At 44.7% G+C, this 16,364-nt stretch overlaps 2 protein-coding genes across 10 annotated transcripts in view; one reads left to right on the top strand and one right to left on the bottom strand.

Annotated features, from left to right (window-relative positions):
• The window catches only part of LOC122553388 (acetyl-coenzyme A synthetase 2-like, mitochondrial), a 143,284-nt gene that overhangs the window by 93,310 nt on the left and 33,610 nt on the right, over positions 1 to 16,364 (top strand). The gene's annotated exons all lie outside the window — the stretch shown is intronic.
• Positions 1 to 16,364, bottom strand: part of abcd4 (ATP binding cassette subfamily D member 4) — a 48,417-nt gene that overhangs the window by 11,796 nt on the left and 20,257 nt on the right. For 2 of the 9 annotated variants that reach the window (XM_087989647.1, XM_087989648.1), the window contains exons 10-17: positions 13,584 to 13,675; positions 12,858 to 12,950; positions 9,263 to 9,483; positions 7,456 to 7,547; positions 6,416 to 6,452; positions 6,273 to 6,322; positions 4,070 to 4,122; positions 2,249 to 2,325 (exon numbers count right to left, since the gene is read on the bottom strand). In XM_087989647.1, coding sequence (XP_087845773.1) covers positions 2,249 to 2,325; positions 4,070 to 4,122; positions 6,273 to 6,322; positions 6,416 to 6,452; positions 7,456 to 7,547; positions 9,263 to 9,483; positions 12,858 to 12,950; positions 13,584 to 13,675 — 715 coding nt within the window. Of the gene's footprint in view, positions 1 to 2,248; positions 2,326 to 4,069; positions 4,176 to 4,209; positions 4,436 to 6,272; positions 6,323 to 6,415; positions 6,453 to 7,455; positions 7,548 to 9,262; positions 9,484 to 12,857; positions 12,951 to 13,583; positions 13,676 to 16,364 lie in introns of those variants that run through there. The other 7 variants (XR_015757839.1, XR_015757838.1, XR_015757840.1 and 4 more) reach the window with 7 other exon arrangements.

A 16,364-nucleotide genomic window follows, 5' to 3' on the forward strand; every position in this document is an offset into this window, starting at 1 on the left:
GCTTAAGAATCAGAAGCTTGCAAGTTCCAGTCAAAGTGGGATACCTGGAAGGACAAGGTTGGGCTGGATGGTGCTCGAAAGAACAAGGGGTTGATCCCTTTGGAACATATAAAATCCTTCAAGAGCTTGTCGGGGTAGGAATGGAGCTTTTCCTCTGGTTGCAGATCCAAGAACTTGTCAAGGGTTGGGCAGGAGTCAGAACCTCCAGATAAAGGGTTGGCCATGTTTGACTGAGTTTGGGAGACATTTTGAACCAATAGGGCTGTGAATCTAATCCTGAGGCTGTGAATTCTCAGCTGATGGTTCGATGCCAGTACTGTAGCTCTACATGAACCCCCTCAAAGCCAAATGTGTTTGACATAATCCTCCATCCCTTTCTCCGCCATGTAACTTCCCCTGTTAACGGCACCTACACTATTCACCTCCATGACTCCATGTGGTAAGCAAGCTCTGCCTTGTCTAGTCCACGTGATAACTGGCATTCATGTTACATTCACTGGTGAACAGGTTTGGGACTGTCCAGGTATCATCTTCGAGAAGAAAGTGAGGACTGCAGATGCTGGAGATCCTGAAGAAGGGCTCATGTCCGAAACGTCGATTCTCCTGCTCCTTGGATGCTGCCTGACCTGCTGCGCTTTTCCAGCAACACATTTTCAGCACTGACCAGGTATCACCCTTACAACACGTGATATTCATGCCATTACACTGGGATGAAATTAAGCCAAGTTCTTTTTAAAAAAATGGAGATGTACTGTCCTGATCCAATGCATTATCCAAATTTCACAGCGTTATTATCAATATGACAGTTTTAGGACAGAAACAAATTAGGAATAAAATACAAAAAAAAAGATATTGCTGGAGAAATTCAGCAGATCTTCCCTCCATCATAAGGTCAGAAGAGGGGACATTCACAGATTGTTGCACAATGTTTAGCACAGTTCACGACTCCTCAGATACTGAAGCAGTCCACGTTCAAATGCACCAAGATCTGGACCATAGTTTGGGCTGACAGATAGTTTGAGCCCCACACAATGGCAATGACCATCTCCAATAAAAGACAATGTATCCACCACTCCTTGACATTCAATGGTGTTACCATCACTGAATATCCCACCATTAACATCCTAAGGGGTACCATTGACCAGAAACTCAACTGGACTTGCCACATAAACACAATGGCAACAAGAGTATGTCAGAGGCTAGGAATCAAGCATGTGGACCTCACTTCCTGACTCTGCAGGTCTCTCCATTATTTACAAGGCACAAGTCAGGAGTGTGATGGAAACTCCTTACTTGCTTCCATGGGTGCAACTCCAACAATACTCAAGAAACTCAACACCATCCAGAACAAATTTGTCCACTTGTTTGGCATCTCACCCACAAACATCCACTCCCTCCATCAGCGACACTCAGTAACAGCAGTGTGTACTATCTACAGAATGCCCTGCAGAAATTTACCAAAGATCCTTAGACAGCACCTTCCAAACCCATGACCACTTCCATTTGGAAGGTTAAGGTTTAGCAGACACATGGGCACACCATCACTTGCAAGTTCCCCGCCAAGCCACTCACCATCCTGACTCGGAAATATATCGCCGTTCTTTCGCTGTTGCTGGGTCAAAATTCTAGAATTCCCTCCCTAATTGTCTACCTCCAGCACATGGATTTGCCAAGGGCAACTAGGGACGGTCAATAAATGCTGCCCAGCCAGGGACACCAACACACCACAGAGAATCAACAAAAAAATGTGAAGAGAAAACAGAGGTAACTTTTGACTCCATGGCCCTTCTTTAATGAGGTCTAAGAAATAAAACACCTTGAAGATTCACAAGCAGAAAGACCCATCTCTTAGACCATCCAGCAGATAATACACAGTAAATGGCTTTGTCGGTGTGTTATCTTGGGTGCAGTACAGTCCAGGGAAAACTCCAATGGGCTATAAAACAGGTCATCAGTTGATCCTCATATTCATTCATCTTCATGCTGCACCACACGGGACACAGACTGTAATAACTTGCCCAGCTTGGGTGGGCCTGAGACAACTTTTTCAGAGCAGCCTTCACCCAATGTGTTTCCCTTATAATAGAGCTCAAAACAGGAACTAGCTGCGTTGGCCTCAACTCTTCATCAACACTGTTCCCTTTTCCTTAACCAGCTGATGAGGATGTTCCCTGAGACCCAACCAGCGTTAACCAGCCTGCCAAACTGGGCTGGCCTGCGGTGTGGCTTAGGGCTGATCAACACTAACCTGCATATTTGGGCTGGTGATAGAAGAGTCGAGCGAAGCACAGTCTCTGCATTTCTCCAGGAGACAGCACATCGTACCTGGTGAGCAACAAGAGGCCAATCACATCTTGAACACTTCTTCATGACATGTCAAAGAAGAAAGCATGAACAGAACAGATCTCTGAACCAAACTGTTCCACGATTCCATTTAACCCACTGAGAAACCAACCTAATCCCTTCTCAAACAGGCAATGATCCACAGCAAATCACCCAAGGTGGGGAAATCTTTCTGAAATGTCTTCTTGCTTTTCCAAAGTAATTGAGCAAAAACAATCCACCACATCCCTCAAATTACACAAATGCCACAATTCAACTCTAATCAGCAGCATTACATGGGATATATTACTTCCCATAATGTCACCACTGTTATGAAGTCTCTACACATTTATCCCACTGAATGACAGAGCAAACCAAAGCCCTTGCTTCATGCTGAGTTAGTTGATTGTGGGGCTGCTATAATTAACCTCAGGATCCTGGGACAATATCCACTGGGTGCTGTGAAGGTGACAGTGTGAAACTCACTGGCTGCATCCTTGCTGACACTCATTGTAACAGAATGTCATGTCAGCGGCGCGGTAGCTCAGTGGTTAGCATTACTGCCTGACAGCACCAGGAACCCAGTCTGTGTGGAGTTTGCATATTCTCCCCGTATCTGCGTAGATTTCTTCCAGGTGCTCCAGTTTCCTCTCACAATCCAAAGATATGCAGGTCAGGTGAACTGCCATGTTAAATTGCCTGCATTAGTCAGGGGTAAGTATAGGGATGGGGAATGGGTCTGGATGGGTTACTCTTCGGATGGTCGGTGTGGATTTGTTGGGCCGAAAGGCCTGTTTCCATACTGTCAGGAATCTAATCTAATACATTAATAATGGTTATACGTCACTAGACAATGCCTGGCTAACTGGCACTAACCCTGACAAGGGGCTGTGTGCCCTGCAAGTGACAATAAATCTAATTCTTTTAAGTGGATTCCCCATAGTCACCTTGAACAACTGGATAAAGTTACAAATCACACAACACCAGGTTATAATCCAACAGGTTTATTTGGAAGCACTAGCTTTCGGAGCGCTGTTCCTACAACCACCTGATGAAGGAGCAGCGCTCCGTAAGGTAGTACTTCCGAATAAACATTTTGGACTATAATTTGGTGTTGTGTGATTTATAACTTTGTGTACCCCAGTCCAACACCGGCACCTCCAAATCTGGCAGATTTTGCAATCCTGTACTGATCTACATCTCGATGTAATTGTTATGACAATGAGTTTGAACCCTAAAATACTGTGTGTGTTTTTAGCCCTCAATTCGAAAACACTTTTTTTTTTCCTAAAAGAGGACTGCTACAGAGAAAAATGATCTGCGTGTGTAAAATCTGTGGTTGGCTGACAAAATAATTCTGTATGGAATCTGAAAATATCAGAAGAAATTCAGACAGAGAGAAATAATACTGAAGAATATCCAATACTAGAAGACATCATCAAGGTACAAAATGACCTGTCATCCCAGGTGACAATGTTCACTACTGTCAGTTATCTAATACTAGAGGAATGGTTTGCCAATTCAGTCTTTAAAAAGGAGTGCTGACTCATCCTGTGATCAGAGTTAGTTTAAACAATCCACTAGCCACTGAGACTTCAGTGACTAAAATCTTGCATAGTTTGCTTCTTAATTTCAGGCACAATGGGAACAGTGTCTGTTGTCAATAAGAGTGAAAATCTGCACAAAAATGCGTCAAGTTTGAAAGTCAGAAACTCAGATGTAAAGTCTAAATAAAAGTCAGTCTCACCAGTTCCAATCCACTCTCTCATCCAAACCACCAGTCCTCTTCAGGAGTGACCCCTTAATGCAAGAATAGCTAAATCAGTTAGACTGTAACTCTCTGAGGTTCCAAGCTGTTGACCAAGGAGATAAGGATTAGAGTCTATATCAGCCTTGCGGAGTTGCTTGATCAGATCGAGCTCAGAATGTGCCTCTTAATACCAGCCAGGACAGCCAATTATCTTCCAGCTTCATGAGAGAGCCAAAGACAGAAGCTACTGGAAATACTCAGCACATCACGCAGCCTCAGTGGAGTCTTCAACATTAAATATTAGCACTGCATCTCTCATGGAGTCAAGTAGCTTGTGTTTTACATGTACATTTATGAGCTGGGCTGTACGTGGAAGAAATAGGGGATGAATTGGATATTTAGGAGTCAGCAAGATATAATGGGCCAAATAGCCACCTTATTTGCTGCAACATTCTTTAAAGGCAGAGAACACACAGAAAGTACACTCCGTTAACTAACAAGAAAGAAATTTCAACACATCACTTGACACTAGGGTATAACACATGTAAATACACAGTTAGAAAACCAGTTGAAACATCAACCCAACATACAGTTTAATATGCCATCCAATCCCCTTGATTTGGTTCCAGCCAGTCACTCCCAGGTATCTATTATTCTATAATTAATAGACCACATATTTATTATCCATTATTACAACTTGTACTCATTATCCTATAGCTAACTATTATTCATTAGCTTATGCAAAAACCAGGTACCCGTTATCCAATGCATAAACCAGGTACTCATTATTCCATATGTAATAGCCAGAGGTTTGGTGTCTTACACATAAACAAGGTATAAATTATTCTAAAATTTAAACCAGGTATCCACTAAACCATACATGAGGCAGGTGTCCATTAGCCCATATATGAACCACCGGAGTCCTACAATTAGACTGCAGTCTGTAACTCACTGTCGGCTATCCTTTTCATATATATGAAGCTTTTGCATGTATTCTAATCTGTAAATTATTCTCAAGTATCCATCATTCCATACCTAAAACATCTGAGGCCCTTACCGATTCCATCTGTAATCACTCCTGAGTATCCATTACTTTATATTTAAACCATCTGAACCCCTCCTAAAACTGCTCAGGATGAAAGAACTTTAAATAGGTACTCAGAGAGAGTCACACTTCAATCTTCACTCCTGTTACTTGTTGAAGAATATTGCTTATTGTAGATACTGAAACACACTTTACCAGAAGACACCATTAAGATCTAAAGTTTAAACAACAACCACAAGCTGCCCTTCCACATACAGAACTGTTTTGTTAACTATTAATCCAGGTCCCTTATAACTGCATCCATTTCAGAAATAATTTGCTCTGTATATCCCATATCCCTTCCTGCAGTTAATCCTATTCTGCCTGTCCTTCAGAATCAAAGCCCTACTCTCCTGCATCATGTGTGCAATGCACTGTAGGGTCTGTCCACATGCTGACTTTCTTTGAGTCCCGTGGAGTTATGTTTTTTCCCCAGAAAATGTACTTCACTGATGGAACCCTGCGAGAACAGGTAAAAACAATGGGTTTGATTCATCCACGTGGATACCACTCTGTAGGCCAGCATTTATTGCACATCCTAATTGCCCTGGAGTGTGTGCAATTCAGACAAAACTTTTTTTAGAGTTCTTGGTCACCTAATTTCATTCCTACAATGAACACATTGAAAACAGAGCAAATGATAAAAAGTAGGAATGTTCACTCAGTCGAGAGAAATGACTGGTCTTGGTTGAACCTGAAGATCACCATGCCTCAATGAGGGGAGAAGTTGAAGAGGAGAGCCCTTCAGGTATCCTCAGCTGAAGCAGAAACTGAACCTGTACTGTTGGCGCTCCTCTGGATTGCGAACCAGCCCCGAACAGCAGATGGTATTAACACCAGAACAATACAAACATTGAAGCACAGAGATGGAGGAGGCAGCGCTGTGCAGGGATCTGAGCAAGCGGGGGATTTCTAAATGTGAGGCACATGTAGGCCAATGGGCAATGGCAGATGAGTAAGACCAGAGTGATGAGTGGGAGATGTGTGGGGCTGAGGGTAACTCTTACACACGTTCAATCAAATTGCAAACGTGTGTGAAGTGCGTGTGTTGTAAATGCTGAACCGTGTAAACTCTGCCCTGGTGCCGGTAAAAGGAATGAGTTATCAATGACTCACCAATCCGGTCAATGTTAAGAAGCGGGTGATTCTCTCGTCATCTGGTAAACCTGAGGGAAATAATGCATCAAAAGAGTCACCTCTGTACTTCAGTCAACAAACTGCTGCTGTGAATAGTTGGCTTGGCACATGATGCTGTATACCTGTAACTGGGTAGATTTCCTTCAAAGGATAAATTACCTGTTTTCAAAAAAAGACAGACAAAAACGGAAACATTTTTATAAATTGGTTTTCAAGCAGCTCATTTCAACACAGCCCTCCCAATCACTCTGCCCTGAGAACATTACAGTGTCTAGCTCTTGGCATTTTCTCCCCAGAATTCTTTCATTCCACAACTCTGCCCTTCCTTCCCGAGAGCTCTAATTTCCTCTTTCATGGTCCCCATACTCTCCCTGTCCAAGGACTCTCCCACCTTTCTGATTAGATAGCTCAATGAACATATGGGAGTGATTTAAAGCTAAGGAGGAGTTTGAGCTGAGAATGGTGAACACCAATACAGACCGGTTGGGCCGAATGGCCTGTTTCCTCTCTGTAACATCACTGTGTATGCAATCTGTGAAGTTCACGGAAGTAAGCAGGGGTGGAGGTAAAACAGAAGAAGCCTGTGACAGTGATTAGGATATTCCTATAGGCAGCCTGTATGCAAGAGGCCTTTTCCACCCTGAGGCTCCAGCTCTGACACGTCCACCGAGTTTCTTTAAACCTCCAACTCCAATTTCCTCCCTTCCAACTTCCTGCTGCCCGAACACCTGACATTCATTCAGGACAAAGAGCCTGGCATGACTTGCACCCCCCCGCAACACTCCTGACACCGTGACAGTACTGTGCACCAAGTACTGTGCACTAGATGCACTGCTGTAACTCAACAAGGCTCCTCTAGAAGCGCATTCCAAACCCCTGACCTCTACCATCTACAAGGTATTAGATGTATGGCAACACAATCATCTGCAAGTTCTCCTGCACGCCACACACCAGCCTAACTTGGAAAATAATCGGCTTTCCTCCATTGTCGCTGGGTCAAAATCCAGATTCTCTTCTGAACAGCACTGTGGGTGTCCTTGAACACCAAGGACTGCTACAATTCAAGAGGAAAGCTAACCACTACCTTCTCTGGGGCAATTAGGGATGGGCAATAAATGCATAAGTGACATCCACGTGGATGAATCAAACCCATTGTTTTTACCTGTTCTCGTAGAGTTCCATCAGTGAAGTATGGCTTCTGGGGAAAAAACATAACTCCACGGGGCCCGAAGGAAGTCAGCATGTGGACAGACCCTGCAAGTAAAGAGTACAGCCTTTCAACAACTCGCCTTTTCAATTCAATTATGATGCACATAATTCAAGAAACAATGACTTGAATAACGTTCTAAAAATGTAGCTGCAAGGCCAGAAAAATGACCTGCTGATTGGGTTCAGCTATACTACATCTCTTTGCCTCTGTGGAAGAGTGTGTATGCATGTGTCAGTGTGCGCATGTGTGTCTGTGCGTGCGTGTGTGTCTGTGCGTGCGTGTGTGTCTGTGCGTGCGTGTGTGTCTGTGCATGATTGGGAGGTGGGGGGGGGGGGGTACAGCAGAGAAAGTCAAGCCTGGGAGGAACCAGTGACATCATTCTCCGGCACAGCTATTACAGCCATCAACCAAACCGAGGGGGGGATGTGGCTCCTTTCCTCACTCTGCCCATGGATGATGCTCTCACACTGTGAAACACAAGTGTACTCCACAGAGAGTTGAGGATTCCGACCTCTTCCTCACTGTGGTTTCTCAGACACTCAGCCCCGAAACAAAATCAAGATGATGCTGGAAACATTCAGCAGGTCAGGAAGCAGCTGTGGAGAGAGGATCTGAGTTAACGGTAACAACATGAGTACGTACGAGCACGTGTATTAAGAGCAGGAGTAGGCCATCGGACCCTTGACCGTGCTCAGCCATCCAACAGGATCGTGGCCTATGTGACTGTGGCCTTAAATCCATCTTCCTCTGTTTTTTTCTCAATAGCCTTTGACTCAATCAAGAATCTGTCTACCTCTGCCCCAAAAGTATTCAATCAGCCAACCTCTACTGCTCTCTGGGGAAACAGAGTACCTCAGACCGAAGACCATTTGAGAGAAAAATTTCTTCTCATCTCTATTTTAAATAGGAGACTTTTTATTTTTACACGACGTTCCCTAGCTCTTGACTTTCACACAACGGGAAACATTCTTTCACTGTTGCTGCATATTAAGTCCCTTCAGGATCTTCTCATGCCTCTAAATTTCAATGATTTGGTTTGATTTATTGTCATGGGTATCTCGTTACAAAATACAGTATAAAGTGTTGGGCAGTGTTGCCACTCTTTGGTGCCATCTTAAAAATATACCAAAATGTAGAATGTAAAGGCAGAAAAATGAAAGCAAGAGAAAGTGCCCAACTTTACAGCTCTTCTCCTTAAATACTCTGCCCTTTGCAATGCCGCTGCCAATGGAACAAAAGTTACCACACATCAGCGCTATCTCACCTCCACAAACCCCCTCGCCACGATGAGTCCTCATTGGACCTCGCCAATGCAGACGCCACTGATACCACCATGCACCACACTGGCCCAAACTCGACATCACCACTGCCATGAGTCTGCTTTGCTAATGGATACATGTCCAACCTTTCCTCATATGAGAACCCAACACTCTCATCTGCAATTATGTCCTTTCTCAATAAAGGTGACCAAAATTACACACAGACTCTCAGTGTTCATTCACCAATGGCCTCTTCAACTCTAACAAACATTTCTATTATAATATTCCATTCAACCTTGCAATGAATGATAACATTCTATTCACCTTCCTAATTACATGCAGTACCAACTGACTAACATCTTGCGATCTATATACCAGGACACCCAGATCCCTCTGTACTGCAGAGTTGGCGATTAGTGCCCAGTGAGAGAAGAGCAATACCACAGAGGATCATGGGATTACCTGGTTGGAATGGTTTCACTACATTGGTCAAATCTTACCGTGAGCTGTCTCCCATAGTCTATTCAGGACCCGTAACAGAGTGGTCTTTCCAGAGCCAGTGTTGCCCGTTACCAAGAGGTTGTGCCCCGCGATGACTGTCAGGGTTAGGTTTTTCACTAGCTCCTCCTTGGAGGACAGTGCAGTAAAGGAGACCTGCTCCAGGATAAAGGCCACATCACCAGACTCTTCCTCGTCCTCCTCTTCTGAATCTATACTGTCCCTGCAGAACACCATAATGACAGTGTGAGCCTATTGTACTTTGTGATGCTGATAGCCTCCAACACTGCGTAATGGGTCTACAAACAACATGCAGTAGACATTGAGAGACATTGTGAGTAAGTAAAAGCAAGAGAGAGTGAGTGTGGGGGACACGGAGAATGAGAGTGTGTGTGTGTTTGTGTGAGTGCACCTGGTTAGGGATATATTGTTTGGGGGGGGTGAAATATATTGCTTAATAGCAGCCAACAGCATCTCACTTACAGGTGTCAGCCTTGGCTCAGTGCTGTGAGTTCAAGTCCTACTCCAGAGACTTGAACACAAAAACTCACCTGTAGCACCAGGTCGGAGAATGCCATCTTTTACTCAAGACGTTACACGAAGGTCTTGTTTGGCCCCCCCGGGTGGTTGGTAATATTGTAATTAGAAGTGAACAAAATCTCCACAACGTCCTGGCTAATATTTACCCCTTAAATAATATTACAAAAAGTTTATCATATTAGTGTTTGTGGGAGCCTTACTATGGGCAAACTGTCCGCCAAATATTTTACATTCCAATTGTGACTATACATTGACAGCTGGGAAGTGCTTTGAGATCTGAAAGAAGTTACAGAAATAAAAGTAGATATAGTGGATGTGGAGAAGATGTTTCCATGAGTAGGAGAGACTAAGATCTGAGGGCACTGCCTCAAAGTGAAGGGGTGACCCCTCAGAACTGAGATGAGGAGACATTTCTTCAGACAGAGGGCGGTAAATCTGTGGAACTCATTGCCACAAGAAGCTGTGGAGGCTGTCACTTAAGACAATGATAGATAGGTTCTTGATTAGTAAGGGGATCAAAGGATATTGGGAGAAGGCAGGAGAATGGGGTTGAGAAACATATCAGCCATGATCAAACAGAGGAGCAAACTTGATAGGCTGAATGACCTAGTGGTATTATCGCTTGACTAATAATCCAGAAACTCAGCTAATGTTCTGGGAACCTGCGTTCAAATCCTACCATGGCAGATGGCGGAACTTTAATTCAATAAAGAATCCAGAATTAAGGGTCCAACGATGATCGTGAAATCATTGTTAATTGTTGGAAAACCCATTTGGTTCACTAATGTCCTTCAGGAAAGGAAACCTGTCATCCTTACCTGTTCTGGCCTACATGCAACGCCAGACACAGAGCAATGTGGCTGAATCTTAACTGCTCTCCGGGCAATTAGGGATGGGCTATATATGCTGGCCTAGCCAGAGATGCCCGAGTGAATAAAAAATTGCCTAATTCTGCCTATATCATGTGGTCTCAGTGTCTGGTTGGCACAGCTTGACTGAAAGCCTCCAGTGCTCTTTATCATCAGGATCATGTGACAGGTTAAGTTCGAGGTTGCTGCAAAGGTTTTCAACATAAAGCAGCCAATTTCACATATTTCCATGAGTGGTGTTAAACAGGGTATTATTTCAGACTGTCTATGATATAACAGTCCTTAATCATCTTACACAGGATGGATACAGCCCTTTCCTTATTGCTGGGACAGAGGAGAGGATTCCTAATGAAGGGCTTATGCCCAAAACCTCGTTTCTCCTGCTCCTCAGATGCTGCCTGACCTGCTGTGCTTTTCCAGCTCCACACTCTCATCTCTGATCTCCAGCATCTGCAGTTGTCACTTTCTCCACTAGGTGATTGGGCCAGGATTCTAATTCTAATTTATTTTCCTATTTTCCCCAAGGGGTTGATTTTCTGTCGGTGCTCCATTTTACTTAACAGGTGAATCGGAACTATATCACTGTTCCTTTACTGTCACTGGGTCAAAATCCTTCCCAACAGCACTGGGAGTGTACCTACACCAAACGGAATGGGAGACAGCTCACTGCCATTTACTACAGGGCAGTTAGGAGTGAGCACTATAGGCTGCCCAGCCAGTGACACCCCACATCCCGTGAAAAGATCAAAAGATAGTTTGGGACAATGGAGGGGATTGAGAGAGATGGTGATGAGGTAACCCTAGATGTCACACACATTTGTAGGGGAAACTGATGCCTTAGGTTGGCTCTTGTCACCAAGGGGCAGCTTTTAGATATATCAGGGACCAGGAGGACAGGGGACAACAGGCAATGGTGTGGGAGCCAGGAACAGGGGGCATTGCAAGTGATATGCTCAATAGGATTCCATAGATAAACAGAAAATAGGTGCAGGAGTAGGCCATTTGACCCTTCGATCCTGCACTACCATTCAATACAATCATGGTGGATCATGCAATCTCAGTATCCCATTCCCGTTTTCTCCCCATACCCTTTGATCCCTTTAGCCGTTAAGGGCCACGTCCAGCACCCTCTTGAATATATCTAACCAACTGGCCCCAACAGTGGTAGAGGATTCCACAGGTTCTCTGAGTGAAGAAATCTTTCCTCATCTCAGTCCTGAATGGCTTATCCCTTTATTCTTCGAATGTGACCCCTAGTTCTGGACTTCCCCAACATTGGGAACATTTTTCCTGCATCTAGCCTGACCCAGCCCATCAGGATTTTACACTTTCTATGAGACTCCCCCCTCATTCTTCTAAGAATGGATCCAGGTGAGAGCAGTCTCACCTGACTAGACAGCGGTGGGGCTGTGGGCCGTTCGAGAAGGATGAGGAAGGAGAGTTCTCCCCTGTCACAGTCACGCACGTCGCCATTTCTGACTTGGACAGGAACCGTTTGGTCCTGCAGCAGAGGCAGAAACCCGAGCGCATGGTCTCAAACGTGGAGCTCTGGGAAAGATAAGCTGGGATTTGGGAGTTGGAGAGGAATGGCGTGGCAGGAAATGGGAGTCTGCAAGGATGGTCGAGTAAATGGTCGCTTTTTCTTTTCAGGAGAAGTGCACAAAGTAGCAGATTTGAAGGAGAATCTGAAGACAGAGAACCATCAGTACTAGCCAATGTGGAAAGCAGGTAGGGACACTGGGCGTTTAGCAATTTAGTGGGAACAGAGTTAAGGAAACAGGAGATGGTAAAATGTGGAGAAGACACGCAGAAAGGTAGAGGAGAAAACAGAGAAAGGTAAGGGGTTGAGACTGGGCTGGGTTTGGTGGGGAGTCAGGGAAAGATTTAGTGAGATCAACAGCTTGGGAAAAAAGGTAAGTTTAAAGAAGAATCATAAAGGAAGAGAGGGGTGTTTCAGGAGAGAATTCTAGACCTTGGTGCATTTGCAACATATGTCTGAATGAGTGGTGACACTGGAAAGAGAAGCAATGAGAAACCTTTCAATGGAAGGAAACATCAATCTCTGACAGTGAATCAGATCGGAGGGAAACCAATAGGAATCTGGCACATTCTGTGGTTAAAGTTAGTTGGTGCTTTAGGTGACAATGAGAAAGGGTTACTGCCATGAGGGATACTCAGTAAAACTTACTTGTCAAAACCTGACAATTCCTTGCATGATGGCTGTCTGCTCTTACGATGTGATTTGCAGAGTTTGAGGACCATCTCTTGCAGCTCTCCAATTCTGTCAGTGATAGAGAACAGAGAAACAGCCACTGAATGTCAGCCATGATCTTGGTGAATGGAGGAGCAGATTAAACCAGCCGATGGTTTACGTTTGCTCCCGAGGCTTAAGATCCTCCCTGTGCAGCAGCAGCAGTGAGCCAGATCGTTGCTAATTGACATCATGAGCCATCACTGTAAAAATCTCACACCAAAATGAGTCATCAAGTCGCCCTTTATTACAGGGCTAAGGATGGGTCACAGCATATACACACACTCTGGGTCTGGATTCCTTATCCAGTGGTGCGTGTGTCCAGGAGCAATGGATATGAGGACAACTCAAGGCCCCAGTTTACTTCAGCAGCTGCTGCAGGCAGAACATGGTCTGACTCCATTGCCTTCTGTCTAGACAGACTCTGGCTCACTGCCTATGAGGTCCGGTGTGGACTCAATGAGCCAAATGGCTTGTTTTCACAGCATAGGGCTTCTGTGATTCTATTATCTTCTCCACCCCATCCCACAGCTTTTCTCCCGCCATTCTATCCATCTCCCCCTCCCCCCACTCCCCCACTTCCACCCCGTCCTCTCCCCCTCCACCCCATCCCACAGCTACCTCTCCTTGCCCACCCTCCCTCACTCACAGAGCCTTTCCAACCTGTGTGTGTAGCCCGCAAGATCAGACACAGTTGTCGAGAGGTCAATGAGTTGGCTGAAGCAGTGTATCAGATACATGGACACAAAGGCATTCTGCAAAAAATAAAAAGCAGTGTGCAGTGCAAAGGTCACAAATCGAAAATGGACAGACCTCGTTTTGGACATCCCGGAACGAGAATGGTTCCTGCAACTGAACTCTCCGAACTGAACCGTGACTTGGGTGTGTGGGGGGGAGGGGGAGGGGGGGAGAGAGAGAGGAAAAAAGTTCTGAACTTTCCAGCATTACTCTGGAGATCTCAGAAATTAAACATTTATTGTCTGGTAACTGGCAAGTTTCTCTTCACTTTTGGCTATAAAATATACAAGTAGAATTAGGCCATTCAGCCCATTGATCCCACCATTCGATCATGGCCGATGTGTTTCTCAATCCCATTCTCCTGTTTTCTCCCTGGAACCCTTGGTCCCTTCACTAACCAGGAAGCTATCTATTTCTGTCGTAAATACACTCAATGATGTTGATTGAGGGTGGATGTTCGCAGGTAAAAGGACGGCTGGAAAGTGGGAAGCCTTCAAAAATGAGATAACGTGAGCCCAGAAACAGTATATTCCTGTTAGGGAGAAAGGCAAGGCTGGTCGGTTAGGGAATGCTGGATGACTAGAGAAGTTGAGGTTTTGGTTAAGAAAAAGAAAAAAACATATGTCAGGTATAGACAGCAGAGATCGAGTGAATCCTTAGAAGAGTATAAAGAAGGTAGGAGTATACTTAAGAGGGAAATCAGGAGGGCAAAAAGGGGACATGAGATAGCTATGGCAAATATGGTTAAGGAGAATCGAAAGAGATTCTATAAATACACTATGGACAAAAGGGTAACTAGGGAGAGAATAGGGCCCCTCAAAATCAGCAAGGCAGCCTATGTGTGGAACCGCAGGAGATGGAAGAGATACTAGTACCTTGCATCAGTGTTTACTGTGGAGAAGGACATGGAAGATATAGAATGTAGGGAAATAGATGGTGACATCTTGAAAAAGGTCCATATTACAGAGGAGAAGGTGCTAGATGTCTTAAAATGCATAATAGTGGGCAGATCCCCAAGACCAGATCAGGTGTAGCCTAGAACTCTGTGGAAAGCTAGGGAAGTGACTGCTGAGCCCCTTGCTGAGATATTTGTATCATCGATAGTCACAGGTGAGGTGCCACAAGACTGGAGATTGGCTAACTTGGTGCCACTATTTAAGAAAGGTGGTAAGAACAAGCCAGGGAACTATAGACCGGTGAGCCTGACATCGGTGGTGGGCAAGTTGTTGCAGTGAATCCTGAGGGACAGGACATACATGTATTTGGAAAGGCAAGGACTGATTAGGGATAGTCAGCATGGCTTTATGCATGGAAAGTCATGTCTCACAAACTTGATTGAGTTTTTTTGAAGGAGTACAAAGAGGATTGATGAGGGCAGAGTGGGATCATGATCTATATGGACTTCAGTAAGGCGTAAGACAAGGTTCCTCACGGGAGACTGATTAGCAAGGTTAGAGCTCATGGAATACAGGGAGAACTAGCCATTTGGATACAGAACTGGCTCAAAGGTAGAAGACAGAGGGTGGTGGTGGAGGATTTCCTTTCAGACTGGAGGCCTGTGACCAATGGAGAGTCACAAGGATCGGTGTGGGGTCCACTTCTTTTCATTATGTACATAAATGATTTGGATATAAACATAAGAGGTACAGTTAGTAAGTTTGCAGATGGCACCAAAATTGGAGGTGTGGTGGACAGCAATGAAGGCTATCTCAGATTACAACAGGATCTTGATCAGATGGGCCAATGGGCTGAGAAGTGGAGGATGATGTTTAATTTAGATAAATGTGAGGTGCTGCATTTTGTAAAGGCAAATCAGGGTAGGATTTATACACTTAATGGTAAGGTCCTAGGGAGTGTTGCTGAACAAAGAGACCTTGGAGTGCAGGTTCATAATTCCTTGAAAGTGGACTTGCAGGTAGATAGAATAGTGAAGGGGGTGTTTGGTATGCTTTCCTTTACTGGTCAGAGTATTGAGTACAAGACATTAGTTAGGCCACTTTTGGCATTTTGTATGCAATTGTGGTCTCCCTTCTATTGGAAGGAAGTTGTGAAACTTGAAAGCATTCATAAAAGATTTACAAGGAGGTTGCCAGGGTTGGAAGGTTTGAGCTATAGGAAGAGGCTGAACAGGCTGGGACTGTTTTCCCTGGAGCGTCGGAGGCTGAGAGGTGACCTTATAGAGGTTTATAAAATTGTGAGGGGCATGGATAGGGTAATCGGGCAAGGTCTATTCCTGGGGTGGGGGACTCCAGAACTAAAGGTTATAGGTTTAGGGTGAGGGGGTAAAAACTTAAAAGGGACCTAAGGGGCAACTTTTTCACACAGAGGGTGGTACGTGTATGGAATGAGCTGCCAGAGGATGTAGTGGAGGTTGGTACAATTACAACATTTAAAAGGTATCTGGATGGGTATATGAATAGGAAGGGATATGGGCCGGGTGCTGGCAAATGGGACTAGCTTGGGTTAGCAGATCTGGTTGTCATGGACAAGTTGGACTGAAGGATCTGCTTCTGTGCTGTACATCTCTATGGCTTGGCTTCCAAAGCTCTCTGTGATAATGAGTTCCACAGAGTCACCACCTTCTGGCTGAAGAAATTCTCCTCATCTGTTCTAAATCCATCTGTACGTTATATGCATGTTGGAGAACAGATGAGAAAATCACCTAGTTTTCCCAGGTGGGAAATCCGATGATAAAATCTCCAGGAA

The sequence above is a fragment of the Chiloscyllium plagiosum genome, unplaced genomic scaffold (assembly GCF_037043375.1).
Source record: "Chiloscyllium plagiosum isolate Xiang-an unplaced genomic scaffold, Cpla_swu_hap1 HiC_scaffold_8, whole genome shotgun sequence".
NCBI classification, from domain to species: domain Eukaryota; kingdom Metazoa; phylum Chordata; class Chondrichthyes; order Orectolobiformes; family Hemiscylliidae; genus Chiloscyllium; species Chiloscyllium plagiosum.